This window comes from Helobdella robusta (genome assembly GCF_000326865.2).
Source record: "Helobdella robusta unplaced genomic scaffold HELROscaffold_27, whole genome shotgun sequence".
Lineage (NCBI taxonomy): Eukaryota > Metazoa > Annelida > Clitellata > Rhynchobdellida > Glossiphoniidae > Helobdella > Helobdella robusta.
In genome coordinates, this window is record NW_008704392.1 from 1,848,310 (window position 1) to 1,869,454 (window position 21,145).

Here is a 21,145-nt window from a genome sequence, read left to right on the forward strand (position 1 = left end):
ATCATCATCATCGCCATAAATTGATCGTCATCATCATCATTATCATTACCGCAGGGATAATTTCAAGCAGTTGAGGCAGCAAGTCATTGACATGGTACTCGCCACTGAGATGACCAAACACTTCGAACACCTCAACAGGTCGTGATGATGATGATGTTGAAGATGATGGTGATGATGGTGCTGATGATGATGCTGACGATGATGGTGATGATGGTGCTGATGATGATGCTGACGATGATTGTCAAAGAATTAAATAAATTTTTAAAATGCCTTTCAACAGATTTGTTAGCGTCATCAATCAAACTTCACTTCACGATTGCAAAGACGCTGCGGTTGGATATTATTCATTCATTCATTCATCCATTCATTCATTCATTCATTCATTTATTCATTCATTCATTCATTCATTCATTCATTTATTCATTCATTCATTTATTCATTCATTCATTCATTCATTCATTTATTCATTCATTCATTCATTCGTTCGTTCGTTCGTTCGTTCGTTCGTTCGTTCATTCATTCATTTATTCGTTCAATTATTCATTCAGACATTTTATTTGTATTTCATTCATTTATTTATCATCCAGTTTTCATTCATTCGTTCAAAAAATTCAATCAATCAAATATTGTTTTATCGATCGATCCAACCATCCATCCATCTGTCCATCCATCACATGAAGAGCCAATCAGAAGCGCTGATGAAGTTATCAACAGTGGAGAACAGGGTGCTTGTGAAGAGGATGCTGATCAAATGCGCTGATGTATCCAACCCAGCACGACCTCTCAACCTCTGCAAGGAGTGGGCGGTCAGGATCGCCAAGGAGTATTGCGAACAGGTTGGTCAGTCGGTTGGTCAGTCGGTTGTCTGGCTGGTTAGTTGGTCAGTCGGTTGGTCAGTCGGTTGGTCAGTCGGTTGTCTGGCTGGTTGGTTGGTAAGTCGGTTGGTCAGTCGGTTGTCTGGCTGGTCAGTCGGTTGTCTGGCTAGTTAGTTGTCAGTCGGTTGGTCAGTCGGTTGGTCAGTCGGTTGTCTGGCTGGTTAGTTGGTCGATCGGTTGGTTGACTGCTCAAGTTTGTTCGTTTGATTAGCTAATTAAACCAATTAATTGTGTTTTGATAGACGGACGAGGAGAAGAACCGCGGTCTGCCTGTCGTTATGCCTGTGTTCGACAGCAAGTCGTGCAACGTGCCCAAGTCCCAGACAAGCTTCATAGACCTCTTCATCAACGATATGTATGAAACCTGGACCAGTTAGTTCAATGACTTTTTTGTGGTGTTTGATGTTTTATGAACATTAAAAAAAATTTAAACGTTCAGTTGAATAAACATCAAATTTTTAAACATTTAAAATAAATTTTATTAAATATTTAGTTAACGATCACGCATATACAGATTTCTGCAGTTTACCAGAAATGCGCAAATGCATCAAAGAGAATTATCGGTACTGGAAGGAACTGGAGAGGATAAATTTGACGGATGTTCAGGAGAAACAATACAAACAAGATCAACAACAACCACCACATCAACCACAGCAGCCACAACAGCCACAACAGCCACAACAAAAAGAACAACATTTACAACAGAAAGCTGTGCAACAAGATAAACATTCATATCAAGATAGAGAAAAATCGCAGCAGAACATGCATCAACCACAACAACCACATCATCAGCAGCAGCAACAACCTCAGCCCCAACGGCAGCCGCAATCGCCGCTGCAGCAACTTCCAGATCACGACAAACATCAACGAAATCAAGAGCATCATCCACAACAACAACACAAGCAAACAGATCAACAAAGACACACGGACCAACAACCACAACAACAACCACAACCACAACAACAACAACAACATCAACAACATCAACAACAACAACAACAACAAACGAACAGCTAGAATAGCAACATCAGCCAAGGCAAACACATTATTGATTCGAAAAACATATTACATAGTGACAATAAAGTTTAATAATTACTATGTAAGTATAAATAAAATACTTAAACCAAATATGTATATTTGGTGTATATGTATTTTTCGATTTACCGTTTTTAGTTAGTAATTAAGTAAACAGTAAATGTGAAAAAAAAATTGTTTGAAATACTCAACTACTACTTCAAAAACGTGAATTTATCGAGAATATTAACTAGAAATAAATTTGTTTAATAAAATAAATAAAAATATTAACACGATTGGTAACACTTTTTTTTATTGTATGGTTGTAATTTATTTGGTATCTTATGTGGTTTTTATGATATGATATCATGATATCATAACATTTCAAAGATACATTACGTAATAGAAATCAATGAGTTCGCTTTATTAGTTATAAATTTTTAAGAAGATATATGTATATATCGTGAAATTTATATTTAATTTATCACAAGAAAAATTACAATACGAATTACAATACAATACAACACAATGCAATACAAAACATTACAATACAATAAACACTAACACTAACATATACACACGTGTGTGTATATATGTTAGTGTTTGTGTATGTGTTTTTTGTATTGTAGTGTTTTGTATGGTATTATATTGTATTGTAATTTGTATTGTATTGTATTGTTTTGTAATTTGTATTGTACAGTAATGTGTTGTGCACGACTCTTGATTTATCAACAGAGGAGTCAATAATTGTGTGTGTGTGTGTGTTTGGTGTGTTTGGTGTGTGTGTGTTTGGTGTGTGTGTGTGTGGTGTGTGTGTGGTGTGTGTGTGTGTGTGTGTGTGTGTGGCGTGTGTGAGTGTGTGTAATCAATAGCTATAAAACGATTAAATATGTGTATTAATGAGTGTATTAATGCAATAAGTCGTACATTATGTAGCGCTCAGTTATGTCATTTTCAATATTATTGACGTACCTATTTGTGTGACTCAAACACAATTATATATTATCTAGTTATTAATTTATATTCAATTATCGCTAAAACGTTATAAATAGTTATTATATTAATAATTAACTTTCATTATCAAACGCAGTACTTAATTTTAGCGCATTTCTCATATATAGTTACTTACATTTAGTAAGAATTATGCGATGTATCCATAGATTTTATATATCTACGGTTGTATCTGGTGTAGGCTCGTGGAATTTTAACACGCGAATTGAACCATAGCGCTTGAACTTTAGGTTAAATTTGCGGCGATTTTGCAAATCATGTATTAACACACGAGCAAGCAATCAATATTAATCTGCCATCTGACCATTCTCTGTTGAAAAATTTCTAATGAATGTGTGACGTCATTTCCGATTTTGCTCCATAGTGAAGTGTGTTACGTCATAGGACAATTTTAGTTTTAAATTCCAGACTGGCATGGAGCGGATGAATGAATTCTGCAGATGCGAATGTTTTGGTTGGAGTTGTCGAGTGACAACAGCTTTTGAAAAATCATATTTTAGTGTTGTTGAAGTATCAAAGCATGTATTTTTATATTATTTCGTGTATTTTTTTATTGTCTGCGTATGTAGACAATAGGTATTCAGCAATGCTTTGTGTTGTTGGGTTTCTCTTATATCATTCGTTCATTCATTCATTCATTCGTTCGTTCGTTCGTTCATTTTCATTTATTCATTCATTCGTTCATTCATTCATTGATGTATTATAAATATTTATAATTGTCAGTTATAAGTGTCAATATTATTTTGTAAAACAAATTTGTTTTTTTAATTTTTACTGGATATTATTTTTTTTCGTGATGAATTCTATCTTGATATAAAAACTAAACAACTTAGATAAATTGATGCCCGTGATGCATGTATAATTCGTGTCTATCTATGATGCGCGTGTTTGTGTGTGTGTGTGTGCTTTCTATCATGTTTAAGGTTGATTCATTTCTGTCTTTCTTCAATCGCTCTCTCTCTCTCTCACGCACACACACACAAACACACACACAAACACAAACATACACACACATACATACATACATGTATGTATATACACACATTGTTATCATATACGTGTATTGATGTTGTTGCGTGGCGTGCCTGGTTGAACTACACTACTGCAGATCTGATTGTGATTAGGTTGATGAATAAATTAAATAATTAAAAATTGCTTGTTCATCTACTTATTTATTTGTATCTATTTATTCGATATTTATCTGTTTTTATATTGTATCTGTTACATTGATATATCTGTAATATTGTTTGAAAACACTTCTTGAGTTCCTGGTACATATTATACGTGTAAATTATTAGAAATGTGAGTAGCCATTAAGTTTTGTGAAAGCAATAAAATAAATTTACTAAACTTTCAAAATAGTTTTTGAGGTGAAAGGTGAAGTCATTGTCAAAGTTTCAATAAAACTCCTGCGAAACAAAAGGCAACAGACCTGTCACTGGTAGACTCTCTCTTCAAAAACAGCTGAACATCAAAATATTTTACGTTACATCTCGAACGTTGCCATTTTTTGAATACGGTTTATCCGTCGTGTGGTGTGAATAGTACAACAGCCTTTGTGACAAGAAAGTCCAACTACTAAAATAGAATACGTGAGCAGAAAAATGAAAAATAACATTTAGATGAATGGTTCTGTAATGTACCTTTTTGAACAATCTTAATGACTTAATGATCTGAACGCCAAGATGTTTAATTATACATCTTGAATGGATCATAAAAGTTAAATAAATTACTAATGTTTAGTAATTATTTTCACAAATAGAGTATATATGTGTGTGTGTGTGTGAGTGTGTGTGTGTGTGTGTGTGAGTGCGTGCGAAGCGCGTGATATGATGAGATAATTATTTAACTATTTCCAATTAATTTCCTCTTAATAACATAGAATTTCTGTTTAAAACATCGTAGACCACTGAGAACACTATTTTAAGATTTTATTTCTCAAGAACGAAACAAAATAATAATTTTTCAGAAAAAAAAAAAAAAACTTCAACTGTTTACGAACATACATACACACGTACAAACATTATACAACGATACATGCTAAATAAATAAGTAATAAAATCAGGGTTGAACAGGTTTCAATGTTTTAATGCAGTGCATATACACACAAAAATTATTTGCTTCAAAGTCTCCGCCTAAATCTAACACACCACACACACACACAAACCCACACGCACACACTATACATACACACACTACTTATACACACACTACACATACACACACTACACATACACACACTACATACCACACGAACACACGTGCAATCGACGACACATAATAAACTATAAAAAGTAAAATCTACTTGACAAATGTTCAATCACAGGTATTTGAAATCTTCTCGAAAGGGTTAGTGGTAGATTACTGATAGATATTCGTTTGGAGGCAAATAAAATGTCGTATCATATCGATAATAACAATTTTTCATTTACAGACAACAGCAGTTATAATGATAATATATTGACTATGTTTACGATATTGGCTAGATCAAAGTGAGCATAAGTTTATTACTTATCAATATAACAATAATAATTATGATTAATAATAAAATAATAATATAATAATTATAAATACTGAAAGTATTACTATATATAAAATGTGGGATTACTAAAAATTGAAATAATAACACGATAAATATATATTGCCTTTCATTGATATTGTTATTAATTCATTTAATAACATTATACAAAAATCCATTTTAATGCAGATTAAACTCTTCCGAAGTTTTTAATTTACAAAAATTAAAATGTAAATGATCATCATGAAAGAAAGTAACAGAGAAACTGTCTGAGCAGTAGTAAGTAGCAATGAAAGTAGTCGTAGTAGCAGCAGCAGCAATAGTAGCAGCAGAAGCAGTAGCAGTAGTAGTAGTAGCAATAGTAGTAGTAGCAATAGTAGTAGTAATAGTAGTAGCAGTAGTAGTAGTAAAAGATCATCAGATTAATAATATTTGTTACATTTAAATACAACACATGTGAAGACTTTACATCCAAAAGTGAAATCGCTATGGAAAAATTTGGGTAAATCAGAAAAGTACACGAAGAAAATTAATTTAAATATCAACGCGCCAAAAATAATTTCATTGTAATTTACAGTGTAATTTTTTATGATTATCAAACTCAAAATTCTAGTTAGTAACAGATGCCAGCAAAAAAGTATTTATTCATGCATTCATTTATTCATGCCTTCATTCATTCATATGCATTCATTCATTCATGCCTTCATTCATTCATTCGTTCGTTTATTCATTCATCTATATCAAGGGTGGGCAAACTAAGAAAGGTCGTCAGCCAGACATTATGACCAAAAATGGAACCAAAAATCATAAAAAAAAATTCTAACCCCTCTCCCGGGTCGAAAACATTCGCTATTTAAGTACATATGCGGCCCTTCAAAGGTAAAGTAGTTCTCAATGCGGCCCTCACAGCAAAAAAATTGCCCACCCCTGATCTATATCTACATGTATCTCAAAGTATACCCTTGTCGAACGAACAATGATAGTCTTTAAAAATTATGTTATATAAACATAATTTTTTTGGAATAATTTTAATAACCAAAAATCAACGAATAAAACCAAACTGATTAAAAAACACTGAATAATGATAATAATAAAAGCAATAACAATTATAATAATAGTTATTATTATTATTTGAAGACTTTTAAGATGATATAACACGTGATACAATAAAAAAATAATTGTCAACCTTACAAAAGAAAATATTTTTAAAAAATTAGCGGTCCATAATAATTAATTTCTATGTGAAGTGCACGTGATGTCACATGTTTTTGGTGCAGTTAACTTTATACACAACTATACTTTTCTATCTATCTAGAGAATCAATCATTCGCTCATTCATTCAATTAATCATTCATTCAAATAATCGATATTCATTCATTCATACATTCATCCAATTAATCATTCATTCATTTATTCATTCGTTTACTCAATCAATCTGTAAATGAATCAATTATAAGCCAATCAATCAATCAATTTGATATTTATATGCAGAGGATACATTATATCAGATGAATGATATATCGATATAAACGTTATATATACATATATATATATATCTATATATATCTATATATATATATATATATATATATATATATATATATATATATATATACACTTATAAACATTGTAATGAGACAGTCTTTTATTAAAAACTATTTGAAGAATTGTAAGTAGTATTCTTGTCCATATTTCTTTCAACCTGGTCATAATAAATTAACTATGATATAATAATTATAATGTTATAATAATAATATTAATTTATAATAATAATAATAATAGTAATAATAATAACATTATTAGTAATAATCATAATCAAAATAATTGTAGCATCAATACCGATGAAATTAATATTAATGAATTAGTTTAGGTGCTTACAACGTTTATAATGTAGATTATAATGTAAACAACAACAACAACAACAACACAACAACAACAATAATAATAATAATAATAATAATAATAATAACAATATTAATAATAATTACGCATGAATACATAATGAACAATGCATGTCCACCGTAGTGTAGCAACATGTACATGGTCAGTTGATGGACTAATTAATGATGACGACGGTGATTGTGGTCAGTCAGGCAGGTACTACAACTTCGTCAGTGGGCCTCATGGCCGGAGGAGGAAGATGACGTCATATTCAAAACTCTATTCACTGTGAAGCGATTTTTTTTATTATTATTTATTATAATAATAATGCGTTTATAATTATATTTATAATAATATAAATTTATGATTAGAAAAAGGTGTACAGATAAATGTGTGAATTCAATCAAGTATTCACTCAAAGATTCTTGTTATAATTTTAAAATTATTATTCTAACGCATGTTGGAAAAACGATAACAGCTGAAGAACTATTTCAAATTGTTGTTGTAAGAAGCACTGAGGATAAGTGGTACAATTATTATTATTATTTTTAATGAAAAATTTAATAAAGCGCTAATTAAAAGGATCTCAAAAGCGCTATCAAAAAAAATATCAATGAATCAGAACATGTGTAAACAGTGTCCTACTCACCATCGTCAGCGCTTAGAGCAGGTAGGGATGTATTACTACTTAGCATGTCGTTGTCATCACCGCTTGGGCTACCAAAACTATCAGTCAGTAATTGATAGAGGATGGTTTTCTGATCTGTGTGGTTCATCAGACTTTGCTGCTGCTGCTGTTGTTGTTGATGTAATTGTTGTTGCTGTTGTTGTAACTGTTGTTGTTGTTGCTGTAATTGTTGTTGCTGCTGTTGCTGCTGCTGATGTGATGACAACATGTTTGGTGCCGAAATGGCAGGCGAATGTTCACTGTTTGTAGAATGTTGTAACATGTGCACTGGATCTTGGAGATTTTAAAAGATAAGAGTATAAAAGTATAAGAGTTTATATATACAAAAATTAGTTGTTATCATTTATTCAACACTAATGTAAATTCCTGAAGCCAATTAACCTTGGAATAAAGATTGGTTCTCAGCACTTGGTTGTTGGAACATGTTGCCAACATCACTCGCTTGTGTTTGTTGAAAGATGTTATTAACTTCATTGGCTGGTGTTTGCTGGAAGATGTTATTGACTTCATTGGCTTGTGACTGTTGTATTAGGATTGGCTCGGTGAAGACGTTGAAACTGCACGATCCTTGATTCAGCATGATGTTTGCATTGCTAGCATTGCTGTCGATGATTGTGTAGTTGTTGTTGTTGAGTACAACCGTCGCACCAGGAACGAGGTGGTTGTTGAGTTGTTGCTGGTTCATCAACAACATTGTTGGCTCGCTGCTGTCAAATGTTGTGCCAATCCTAATTTGATCAGCCGACTGAGGTAACGATTGAGTGGCGTGGGACATCAGAAGACTGCTTTCGAGGATGAGTTGCTGCGAATCGTCTATGCGCTGCAAAGCTGATGGGGCACTCCTAATGTTCTGACAATTTTCAGATGATAACTTCTGAAAAATGAATGCCTCACTCGACGTTGGAAAGACGGCTGTTATGATCTGTGAGACGTTCTCGCCAGCAACTGAATCAGTCATCATGGCATTCTGCTGATGGCTGGTGTGCTGCAGTGCTTGCGAACTCAACTCAAACTGTTGACTGTTCAGCTGTTGGGCATTGTGCGAGGTTGAGGAGACTCCAACCTGCATTGTTAAATCTTTCAGTTCGGACAGACTCTGCTGTAGATTGCATGTTATTGTGTTATCTTTCGTAGCAGCACCGCTTGCGCTCAGCTGATCGTTTAAGATGCCACTGATATCGTGGTCGGCCAGTATGTTGTGGTGTTCATCTAGAATGTTATAATCCTGACTGCTACCAGAGAGGCATGAAAAGGTGACGTTGTCCATTTTGACATCTTGAGGCAGACCACTTCCCATGGTCATCATCGACTGTGGAGTGTTATTTCTCTGCAGATGAGTCAGATCGTTCACCACACAGGTCTCAATCTCAGGGCCGCTGAGGGTAGAAAAGAGTTGCTCTGTGAGGATGCATTGGGTTATATCACTGGAACTAAGATCCGATATGTTCAGATCCGATGGACAGGTTTCCATAGGGCCTGACTGCTGTTGGAGGTAGCTATTGGTTGACTCGATGTTGTTCAGTTGGTTGGCGTTGGTGATATTCATTAGGAGGCTTTCACCCTGCTGAAGAGCATCTGCTGATTGAAACTGATGTAACTGATTGAAGTTCATGATGGGATCGTTCGACTGGATCTGATGGTTTGTCGTTAGCACGCATGCATTCGTGAACGGCTGCGACCAGATTATGGCGCTGGGTGATGCGTCGTTCGTGTTCATGTTGTTGTTACTGCTGTTGTTCTCTCCGTGCATCAAGTCGACGATCAAATGAAGTTGTTTTGCGTCGTTGCTGTCATCTGTTTGGTGCAGTTCGTGAGCTTTTCTCTTGGTCTGTGGTTCTCCAATTCTAACATCAATTTCAGTTGGAGACTGCTGTATATTTGAAGTCGTTGACACCTCACTCGACTCATACATGGATGGTTCTAAATACTGATTTACGATGCTGGCCGTCGCCGAATTGCTAAAATCGGAATCAGATGGAACAATTTCAATGAGGTCTTTCTGACTGAAACCCGAAGGAAGTATGCCGTCCAGTATGGAAGGTGACTGCTGTGATATGTCATTTGCTAGCAGCACCAGGGAGCTGCTGTTGAACGCATGAGAGGAATTGAGAGGTAGTATGTTGTTGCTGTTGGCAGCAGCAGCGTTGTTACTGCAGCTGCCACTGCCGCCCTGGACGCTGCCGTCATCGGGACTGTGAAGATTCGACTCGTTCTTGATGATGGGAAGACCATCGCAGGAATCCTCGGCATATGCATCTGATGTCGTTAGGGCGTACGATCTCTTCAAGGCCCCACCCGTCAGTTCTAACGTGACATTCAAAATAAATCAACTAGCTGAAAATCCCTCCTGAACAATTGATTAACTGACTTAAGAATTTTTCTAGTCATCTAACAACAGCAACATTGTGCAAATTACAAACAAACTGGAACCGGCAGAATGAAGTGAAAAATTAAAACGAACAAACGAACGAAATTATACACATACGAGTACACATAAACACAAACAATCACATGCATACACACATACAGACAAAAAAATATCTGACGCACCTGACGGCGACCTCAAAGTGCCAGACGATACGTGTCGGTCATCTGAATAGATGCGGCAATCTTCTGGGCGACACACTGTGTCAATATGCGAAATCACAAATGCATCAACAGAGGGACAATCACACACACACAAAATTAAAAACTTAAAAGCAAACAACAAACCGATACATACACATTGAACAAGCAAACAAAAAACGAATAAACACTAAAATATGGTAAAACGATGATGAAGAATAAACAAATGAACGAAGAAACGAATGAACAGAGAAGAACAAACAGGGAAGATATGTGAACGAGACCGGTTCACTCATCCTACCCCCTGAATGAACGATTATTTGAACGTCGATGGCTGTTTGTATCTTCAAATCTCTATAGGATGGCACATTGCAAACCAGATGCGTCTGTTGTGGTTATCGATGGTGTTAAGTGTTTATGAGTGAGTGCGTGCGCACGTGCATCTGTATGTTTGTATGTGGATGTGCATGCACGTGACTGTGAAGAAAATGAACGAAACATAAGTAATAAAGATGAAAAGTCAAATATCTTAATCTCTAAAAACTAGACTGACAAACAGACGACTGAACGTGTGAACACATGAACATGTGAACAAAGAAAAAACGAACAGCTTGAAAGTAGTCCTGATCTATGTCAGCCTCTTTCGACCATAGAACCACATCTCCTGAAACCTCCTCAAACACGACCGTGGTACCTTTCAAGAAGTTCTTCCCAATTATGAACATCTCTTCTCCGCCCTTCACGCTGCATTGTGTCAGGGATTTTTTGGAAATTTCTGGAATGCCCGTTGGCTGAGCTGATTGTGTATGTATGTTTGTTTATGTGATGGCTGAGCTGTGTGAGTGTGTGTGTGTGTGTGTGTGTGTGTGTGTGTGTGTGTGTGTGTGTGTGTGTGTATGTGTTTAGTGCATGTAAACCAGGGAACCAATCAAACCATCAAACCATTAAACAATTTATTGAATGACTAACTGCAGACGATAGGATTAGAAGCAACTTGTAGTGTGTGATACGTTGACCCGACCTCCTCATCAGATATCGTGACCCTGAAGACCAGCCTGGCCACTGTGCTCTTCTTCTTTGATTTGGCAATGCCCACTCTCTGCTCCACATCTGCATTCCTCAACTTCAATATGCCCACACAGTCTACCCTGTTAGCGATGCGATGATGAAGATGACGATGTTGAAGATGGTGATGATGAAGATGTTGATGATGTTGATGATGACGATGTTGATGATGGTGATGTGATGATGACGATGTTGATGATGGTGATGATGACGATGTTGATAATGGTGAAGTGATGATGACGATGTTGATGATGGTGATGATGACGATGTTGAAGATGGTGAAGTGATGATGAAGATGGTGATGTGATAATGACGATGTTGATGATGGTGATGATGAGGATGTTGATGATGGTGAAGTGATGATGAAGACGGTGATGTGATAATGACGATGTTGATGATGGTGATGATGAGGATGTTGATGATGGTGAAGTGATGATGAAGACGGTGATGTGATAATGACGATGTTGATGATGGTGATGATGAGGATGTTGATGATGGTGAAGTGATGATGAAGACGGTGATGTGATAATGACGATGTTGATGATGGTGATAACAATGATGACAGAAATGAATGAAGACGACGACGACGAATCATCGAATGTGGAAGACGACGATGATGATGATAAGCATGATAAAAACATACAATAAACACACACACACACACACACACACACACACACACACACACGCATACACGACATGCATGCATGCATGGACTAGAAAACTAGAGCGAAGAGCCAAGAAAACATACACAGCTGTCATATCAGACTTAGGATCCAATGGCAGCTCAATGACGGTGGTACCGTCTATGTCACGTTCAAGGCAGGCAGATGAATTTTTGTGAGTCACTTTACAGGCTTGGTAGAATCCATGCGGTTTCAACTTGCCGGTGTCTGTACCGACGTACACTTGCAGTGTGCACGGTCTGTCGTAGCCTATCAGCTGTTTGGTGGCGTTGGTTGGGATGGATATATTAGATGGATATATTAGATGGATATATTAGATGGATATATTAGATGGATATATTATATTATTGTTAGAGTTAAGGTTGAAAGTAGCGAACTCTTTATACACATTATGATTTCATGTTATTGCCTTATCCAATAACTGTAAAAGTTAGTAAAACTCTATATAAAAACCATTAAAAAGTTAAAATATATGGATCAATTATTTTATTTCCTATGTGACTACAAACATATGTGTACCGGTAAGCATATGTATGTATATGTGTGTTTGTATATAAAAGAGAGAGAGAGAGAGAGAGAGAGAGAGAAAGAGAGAGAGAGAGATGAAGAGAGAAAGATGGAGAGATAGTAAGGTTGAATTTCTGTCTTCCTATTTTTGGCCTATTTAGTTCAGTAATATCAAATTAATCATCTTAGACATTTCAAAATTTTAAATTGAATTTGATTTAAATATGCTTTTGTATGCATTATGTATGGGTGAGTATGGAATAAATATATGCGTGTGCGTGCGTGTGTGTGTGTGTGTGTGTGTGTATGTGTGTGTAGTGTGTGTGTTGTTTATTGGTTACTATTAACCTCAATAATTTTTGAAAATAACATCTACAAAAACATTAAAAAAAATAAACATCATCCTTATTATCATTATAACTATCATAATAATATCAAAAATAACAAATGAATTGTCAAATTCAACTAAAAGCAGTACAACATTTAGAAAGCAGAGAGCTTGTAATAAACTGTAACAGACAATTGCCAGTTGGCTCTATGAATTGTACACTAATTTGCAAATAAATACATATACATACATACATGCACACACACACACACACACACACACACACACACACACACACACACATATATATATATATATATATATATATATATATATATATATATATACATACAAATACGCGCATACATACATATATACACCTGTACATACATCCAAATTCAAACACACAAACTACATACATACATACACACACGCACAAACACACACTATTCATAATGTTGTTCTAAATGCAAGATTATGTGTCAGTATAAATTGATTGAATATTAACAACTTATCAATTATCATGTGAGTATGAATGTGTGCATGTGTGTGTACATGTGTGTGTACGTGGTTGCATATCTGTGTGCTTAGTGTATTTAAAAGCAAAAGTGTGTTGCAGCTAATAGAAAAATAAGAAGAAAAAACGTGAAAAAGAGAAAGAAAGAAAGAGAGAGAGAGAGTGAGTGAGAGAAAGAGAGAGAGAGTGGGAGAAAGAAATTATATTTAGAAGGGGTGTGTTAGCATAAGCCTAACTGCTTCTACTACTGGAATGTGTCATCAATGGTCAGTCAGTGCCTGAAAGCTTACACACACACACACACACACACACACACACACACACACACACACACACACACACACACACACACACACACACACACACACACACACACATACACATACACACAGACAAATATATATATATATATATATATATATATATATATATATATATATATATATATATATATGAATGAATGAATGAATGAATGAACGAACGAACGAACGAACGAACGAATGAATGACCAATTGAATGAATGTGAGCTTATGAATGGATTGATGGATGATAGGTGTAAAAATGCAGCGTATTATTAAAATATGAATGAAGTAACCAATCAATGTGTACATTTATAAATTTATTTCCCTTAGAATTTCAAAAATTTAATTGTGCCCTATATATAATGAAGTCACAGCACATCATCCAAGCTACATATTTGTAAAGTATACACATAAAAAAAATAAATTATGATAAAGTTGCATAACGTAACTTATGAATGAACAAACAAATGAATGAATGAATGAATAAATTAATTAATGAATTAATGAATGAATAAGAAATGAATAAATAAATAAATAAATGAAAGAAAGAGACAAAAGACAGACAGAAAGAGAAAGAATAGAAAAAATAGAGAGAGAAAGAAAGAAGTTAGAATAAAAAAAAAGAAAAAGCCAATAACCTGCATGCATGTGTAAGATATCAAATGCTCAATCAAAATGTATGGACCAATCAAATAATTTTAATTGCATGTATGTATTTATGTATGTATGTTAAAACCAAATCGTGATGAATGACACCAAACAGTCAAACATCTGATTAAAAGGGTTAACACTTTAATGTATCCTTAGTCTCACACGTTGGCGTTTAAATTAATATTTTCCGACACACAAACACGCAGAAATCGCTGCAACAAACACGAGATGTGGTTTATTGCAAAAAAGAACTCTCTGTTGCCACCTGACCGGACACCAATCATTTTACACAATGTTTTAATAAATTTTGAAGTATTGGGGTCCATGGGTCCAAGGACCTCGATACATATTGGCAAAAAGTCTAAGGAAGGCAGGGCGTGTTCATATTTTTTGATTTTTTCGTCCGATGCCCTGATTGCAGCCAAACCACATTCTTTGCTGGTAAGGTGAACGTAGCGCTCGGCCAAGATACCAGGAACCGTAACATCCCAAGCCAAACATTTACCAGCTCTCCAGGGAGTAAGAGTACAACCGTCTGGTCGCTTGCCATCTTGCACTGAAATGCCAGATGGTTCCTTCAAAACAGGAATAGAAGCTTTAGAAAAAAGCCGGCAAATGTAATCATTCAAAGCTGAATGACGAAGTTGACGGCCTCCACCTAAACGGTAAACCAAACCATGATGACCAAATTGGTCCGCCTCCGCGCCGTATGTATGTATGTATGTGTGTGTGTGTGTGTGTGTGTGTATGTATGTATGTATGTATATATGTATGTATGTATGTACGTATGTGTGTGTGAGTGCGTGCGTATGTATGTATGTACATAAGTTAAATAGTTTTAATTGCTTGATTAATAATTACAATGTTGCTTACATTTTCACTGCAACCAGTCAAAAAAAAAATCCAAAACAGCAAAACACACACACACAAACATAAATAGCTAGACATACTAATTAATGAATGAATGAAAGAACTCACAGATAAAAGAGAAAGAAAATAAAAGAGATAGAAGAACAAAAAATGGATGAATGAATGAATGAATGAATTAATTAATTAATTAATAATGAGTAAATGATACAAATGAATGAATGAATGAACAAATGAATGAATGACTGAATGAAATTTAAAGCTGAAATGAAAAAAGATGAATGAATTGAATGAACAAAAATTTGAATGAACAAGCAAATAAATATTACTTAAAATTAAATGAGCCTTCAAGGATAATTGAAGCAGAAAATTAATATAACTCACTCATTATATATATATATATATACATACAATGTTTCTAAATATTATGACATTACAATTAGATTAAATTTCAATGGATTATCACAATCCATTAACATTGGATTCCTTATTTGCAACAAATATAATATTTCATCACTAGTAATGAGTTAGCAAGAAGAGTAAGTAATTGTGAAAGAAAAGTGAGGAATATGCTTTCAAAACCATTTTTAAATCAAACGCTTTCAAATGCTTTCAAATCAAAAAATGCAAATATAATGGAAAAAATATATACCATCAACTCAAAACCATCAATTGACCACTGAAAAAACCAACTAATTAGCCAACAAACTAATCAGCCAACCAACTATTTAAAAAAATTTTTTCAAAAATAGTCTAACATTGCTAAGCATTTAGATTTAGAGTGGCACAATTAAATCTATGTTCATTTTTAAAAAATTAACTAAATTTAAAAAATAATGAAAAACTAACTCTGACAGTAGGATGACTCTGGCCAGTTTTGTCCTTGACAGTTCCTCGACTGCCTTCTGTTAAGTATCGAGCTCTATGCTGATCTTCTGGCTGTCTAAGTATTTTTAGTTCATAGTTTTGTGTCTTGGCAGGGTAGGCTATGTTCAGTGATGGTTCTCTAATGCTGTGTTTCGATGAAGACGATGTTGAACTGAGTTTCTTTCCAGCTCTGTAAATAAAAATAATAATAATAATAATGTTGAAGGCAACAACTCTTTTTTTCATTCATAATGAAATGAAAAGTTTTGAAAATTTTTGACAAGTTATTTTACATGCTTATATTTGAAAAATTTTGCTTATCATCATTAAATTAAAAATCAACATTAAGTCTCAAAATTTAATCTGCAAAAACACAACAATCTTTAAAAATCAGAAGCAATTACTTTTCAGTTGCGTAATACTTTTCATTGATGATCGACGAAGAGTTGGACTCCAGACTGGCCTGCTGGTACTCTCCTGCTGACTGAGTTAAACTGGAGTTCCTGGAAATGTTGACATATTGAAGGAGGACCTGGGGAAGGTTGTCTACTATGTAATCTGCTTCCTGATCACTTTTATCATATACATCATCCGATGAATCGCAGTTACTCATGCTCTCCACTTTCCGTCAGGCAAATAAACAACGAAACAGTTTTTTTTGTCAATCAGAATTATTAATAATTAATTAATTAATAATTACAACAGAGAACTAAAAATTCTCAACAGAACTCACTATTAAGTTTTTTAATTAAATTCCAATGTTTTTTAAAGTCATTGCAAATGCATAGACGTAACAATTCAAAAGCAATACGCTAAAAAATAGTTTAAAAACGTAATAAAATCAATTCATCCATTTTATAAATTAATTAGAACCTAATTTGGGCTTTCACAAAAAATTACAACACTCATGAACGAAAGAAAACAAAATATCGGCCAGGTGCTACTAAACGACGAAACGTCTGCTTTAAATTATTATTAAGATTATGCCATGATTTACGTCGCGATTGGCTACCTGTGCCGACTGGACGACGATTGTTCGCTGCTGACAGTGGCAGCGGCAGTGGCCATGGCCTCCTTCGTTGAGAGCAGTGTTTGATATAAAAGTCAATAAAATTCAACTTCTAAAATGTACAAAATGGACTAAAAATTGGTGTATTAAGCAAAAAAATTCATTAGCCTAATTTCGGTAACACTAGCGAACATTTGGTCAAATTTTTGGCCACCGTCAAATTTCAAAGTTTTTAATTGTTTTACCCTCATCCCACCCGTCAGCGTTGCCCAGATTCGTTGCTGTTATGCTTGTTGCCAAAAATCAGTTGATTTTTATGCTAAGATTGTTGCAGTAGTGTATGTTCTATTGGATTGATAATAATATGAGTTTGTGTATAGTTATTATACTTTTCATTGAGTGAAACTGAAGGTGTGTAGTTGTTATTTGATATTGCTTCTCTGACTGAGCTGATCTGAAATTGTTTAACTCCCTAGCGAGTGATTTCTGGTCATTTGAACAAGGATGTACTATTGAATGGTGTTTTGGTATTTAGTTTGGAGGCTGTTTTTGATTTTTTGTTCACTTATTTGTTGGGAGGTGATATGGTGATGATGTGATGATGTTCTCGAGCAACAGCCTAGTCCTGGTGCTACAGCCTTCAAGCGGTGGGTGGGACCGACTATCAATTCAGACAGCAAATTGTTGCAACTTAATAATAAATGTCAAGCGATTACGCGAACAAAAGTCTAGATCCGTCACCACTTTGTATAAATTTGATGAATTGATATGTTCATATTTTGTATTCTACTCAGACTTAAGTAAATGGGCAATGAAAAAAAGTTGCACTGATAACTTCCATTACCTTTTAAATATTCACAATAAACAAGTCACTTCCGTCTACTCTGTGATAGCGGTGTACTTGTCAGAAATAGTTTTGGTTTTGTGAAAGTTTTCAAGATGAACATTTTTCGATTGTTTGGCGATTTATCGCACGTTCTGGCCATCATCATTTTGCTCATGAAGATTTGGAAGACCAGATCATGTGCAGGTCTTGCCATTCTATTTATTTTTTTGTAAATTTTTCAATTTTTTTTTATAAAATAATTTTTCCTACTTCACAAAACTAAAACTTGAAAAATTTCGGTTCCTTTTTAATTTAATTGTAATAATCTGGTTGTTTTTTGCTAAGTGATGGCTATGAGTATAAATATGAAAAATTATAATAATGAATAACATAATGATAATGAATAATGGATGAATAAAAAATAAATCAAGTAATTACCCTGTGTAATGTGTATATATATTGTATAGAGATAGGTGTGTTGTATAGGATTAGCATTAGTAAGAACCCATTATTATGATTATTATTATGATCAGATAGTACAAAATTTATTAAAAAACTTAACTTCTGATTCTTAAGCTTAATGAATTATTTTATTATTTATGATCGACAGTTAGTTTGATGATTTGATAATGGTTTCAATAAAACAATTGATTCATTGCTAAATTTTAACAATATAATAAATATAAATTTAATTCTAATATAATATAATGATAATTATAATGGTAATTTATTTTTCAATTTAAAAGGTATATCAGCAAAATCTCAGATCCTGTTTGCCTTGGTGTACACGACCAGATATCTAGATCTGTTTACATCATTTGTGTCGGTATATAACTCAACCATGAAGGTCTTGTTCATTGTATCCTCCTATGCCACACTCTATTTGATATTTTTCAAGTTCAAGGCCACCTACAACCATTCGAATGATACATTTCGCATTGAATTTCTTCTCCTTTTCTCGGCCATTTTTGCTCTGGTATTCCATCATGTCTTTGCTGTCCTGGAGGTTTGTGTTTAAGGAGTGTTTTTAAATGTGTGTAAATTTTATAACAATATGATGGTTTTGCATTTAGTTTTCGTATTTTCTTGGTTTTGCAATTTAATTTCTAAAAATTGTAATATTTTTAATGCATATTTTCCTTTTTTGAAGACTGAATATGAGAAATGTTTTTATTAAATAATCATCCATTATCATATCCTTTTTTCTCCTTAAGATCTTGTGGACATTCTCAATTTACTTGGAATCAGTTGCCATCCTGCCCCAGCTCTTTATGATCAGTAAAACAGGAGAGGCAGAGACGATCACAAGTCATTATTTGTTTTCACTGGGCATGTACAGAGCTTTCTACATTTTCAACTGGATCTATCGCCACTATATGGAGAACTTCTTTGATGTCATTGCTGTTGTTGCCGGCTGTGTCCAGACTATTCTATATTGTGATTTCTTCTATCTCTACATAACTAAAGGTTTTTTTCCTGTTTAGGCATTTAATAAGTTTTATTTCATTTAGATTTCATGATTGGTCTAATTCGATTTGGATTAGATTAATTATTCCATGTGAAGTTAATAATTTTAATTTATTTTTTCAGTTTGGAAGGGAAAGAAATTTGCTCTACCAGCTTGAAAAAAGATTGTGCTGCTACGTGTCAAATATGAATTGTGTAATTGTTTTATACACGTTTGTGATGATGTGAGTGTTTGTTGCTCCTAGTTGACAAGCGTTTGTTTCTCTTTTATGATACTGTCCTCCAATTTTTTCAGTTTTTCAATAAGTTATTCGTGGAGTTCTCTTTCTACTTAACATCAAGTTGAGATTTGTTCAATGTCTCTTGTTTGATAAATTTATCATTATTAACTCTGCTTAAAGTTTATTAACAATGTCCAAGTTGTAAATATATGGAATGCTAAATTGTTTTGTAGTGCTAATAAAGTAACAAGGTGTTTAGGCAACTTATTATTATACAATGACTTTTTTATTTTCATTTATTTATTAGTTATTTTATTCACGTTTCAAGGTTTACGAATGCCGTAATGCAAATTTATTTATCGGTAGATGTCTGATTAATAAAAATCATCTCGCTTCTGTTGGTTTAAATAGTTTTCAACGTGAAAGAAAAATCCAAAAGTAAATGAATATTATATCGCGTCATAATAATATTTGAGTTGGGATAAAATAAATAATGTCTTGAATGTTCTTACGTGCAAGTCAATATTCAAATATATCTTCGTCTCTGTGATAAGTGGATCTCTTGCCAAGGCCTGCAAACCTGGTCATCAGCAGCGGCTCAGTGCTCGCTTTCTTTCCCAATCCTCCGTACTTCAGCCAGTTTCTGATGTGTCTTATCTGCTGTTGGAAGCCTTCATCGTTGCCGTTGTACGAGTCGTCGGCGTTTGCGGCCAGGTTGTAAAATCTCGCTGATGGTTTGCCTGGTCTGTTTGCCACTACTTCGTCCAAGTCAATTTTTGCGTTAATGCCTGTAATCAGTTTTTATAGAATTTTGAGAGTTTCTTATTTTGTTTCTGTGAAGTGTAATTGCAAAAATAATAACCGTTGATTATGTCGAAGTTGTGTGGTGCAAAAACATATAAGTTAATAAGTTTAACATTTTTATAAGTTTAGAAAATTATAAAAAAAAGATTTAAAAGTTACACATTGTTTCAAACTTCACTCGACCTCTTGAAAATAGTATAATAAAATGTAAGCTAACCTGTAACAAATGTATAGGAGCTAAGGACGACGGTAATAACGAATATCAGGTAAATAGAATGCATTGCTTGTTTTGGGCTCCTACAGTTTTTCAACTTATTTTCGTTTTCCATTTGAAACTCATGTTTATATAAGGTTCTGAATACCATCACTACCATTGTCTCGCCTAATTTAAAAGCATCGCTATCAAGATTATTCTATGTCGACAGGCCTTTTTCGTGTTATTTGTGATCAAACACGTCTTACTTTATGATTAAAAT

General features: G+C 34.0%; 5 protein-coding genes across 5 annotated transcripts in view; 2 read left to right on the plus strand and 3 right to left on the minus strand.

The window, feature by feature from the left end:
• Window positions 1-1,892, plus strand: part of HELRODRAFT_112317 (hypothetical protein) — a gene marked incomplete at its 3' end in the record, with an annotated part of 7,641 nt that extends 5,749 nt beyond the window's left edge. The window contains exons 12-16 of the mRNA XM_009020336.1: window positions 55-138; window positions 281-332; window positions 705-836; window positions 1,118-1,247; window positions 1,390-1,892. Coding sequence (XP_009018584.1) covers window positions 55-138; window positions 281-332; window positions 705-836; window positions 1,118-1,247; window positions 1,390-1,892 — 901 coding nt within the window. The remainder of the gene's footprint in view (window positions 1-54; window positions 139-280; window positions 333-704; window positions 837-1,117; window positions 1,248-1,389) is intronic.
• A 3,454-nt stretch (window positions 1,893-5,346) lies between these two features.
• On the minus strand, window positions 5,347-10,291 carry HELRODRAFT_192039 (hypothetical protein). Its single transcript, XM_009020337.1, has 6 exons — window positions 8,493-10,291; window positions 8,369-8,456; window positions 7,949-8,260; window positions 7,508-7,585; window positions 7,417-7,466; window positions 5,347-7,120 (listed from the first exon to the last, which is right to left on the minus strand). Exons 1-4 carry the CDS (start codon window positions 9,897-9,899, stop codon window positions 7,530-7,532), a joined length of 1,863 nt encoding a protein of 620 aa, XP_009018585.1. The 5' UTR covers window positions 9,900-10,291; the 3' UTR covers window positions 5,347-7,120; window positions 7,417-7,466; window positions 7,508-7,529.
• Window positions 10,292-10,680: 389 nt separating this feature from the next.
• On the minus strand, window positions 10,681-16,588 carry HELRODRAFT_80616 (hypothetical protein; the record flags this gene model as incomplete). The annotated part of the gene is made up of 5 exons (XM_009020338.1): window positions 10,681-10,938; window positions 11,161-11,348; window positions 11,522-11,700; window positions 12,369-12,559; window positions 16,325-16,588. The coding sequence occupies 5 exons, from the start codon at window positions 16,586-16,588 to the stop codon at window positions 10,681-10,683; spliced, it is 1,080 nt and encodes a 359-aa protein (XP_009018586.1).
• Window positions 16,589-18,290: 1,702 nt separating this feature from the next.
• On the plus strand, window positions 18,291-19,802 carry HELRODRAFT_173734 (hypothetical protein; the record flags this gene model as incomplete). The annotated part of the gene is made up of 4 exons (XM_009020339.1): window positions 18,291-18,381; window positions 18,924-19,183; window positions 19,392-19,644; window positions 19,768-19,802. The coding sequence occupies 4 exons, from the start codon at window positions 18,291-18,293 to the stop codon at window positions 19,800-19,802; spliced, it is 639 nt and encodes a 212-aa protein (XP_009018587.1).
• Window positions 19,803-20,384: 582 nt separating this feature from the next.
• On the minus strand, window positions 20,385-20,950 carry HELRODRAFT_173735 (hypothetical protein; the record flags this gene model as incomplete). The annotated part of the gene is made up of 2 exons (XM_009020340.1): window positions 20,385-20,653; window positions 20,887-20,950. 2 exons carry the CDS (start codon window positions 20,948-20,950, stop codon window positions 20,385-20,387), a joined length of 333 nt encoding a protein of 110 aa, XP_009018588.1.
• Window positions 20,951-21,145: the final 195 nt, after the last annotated feature.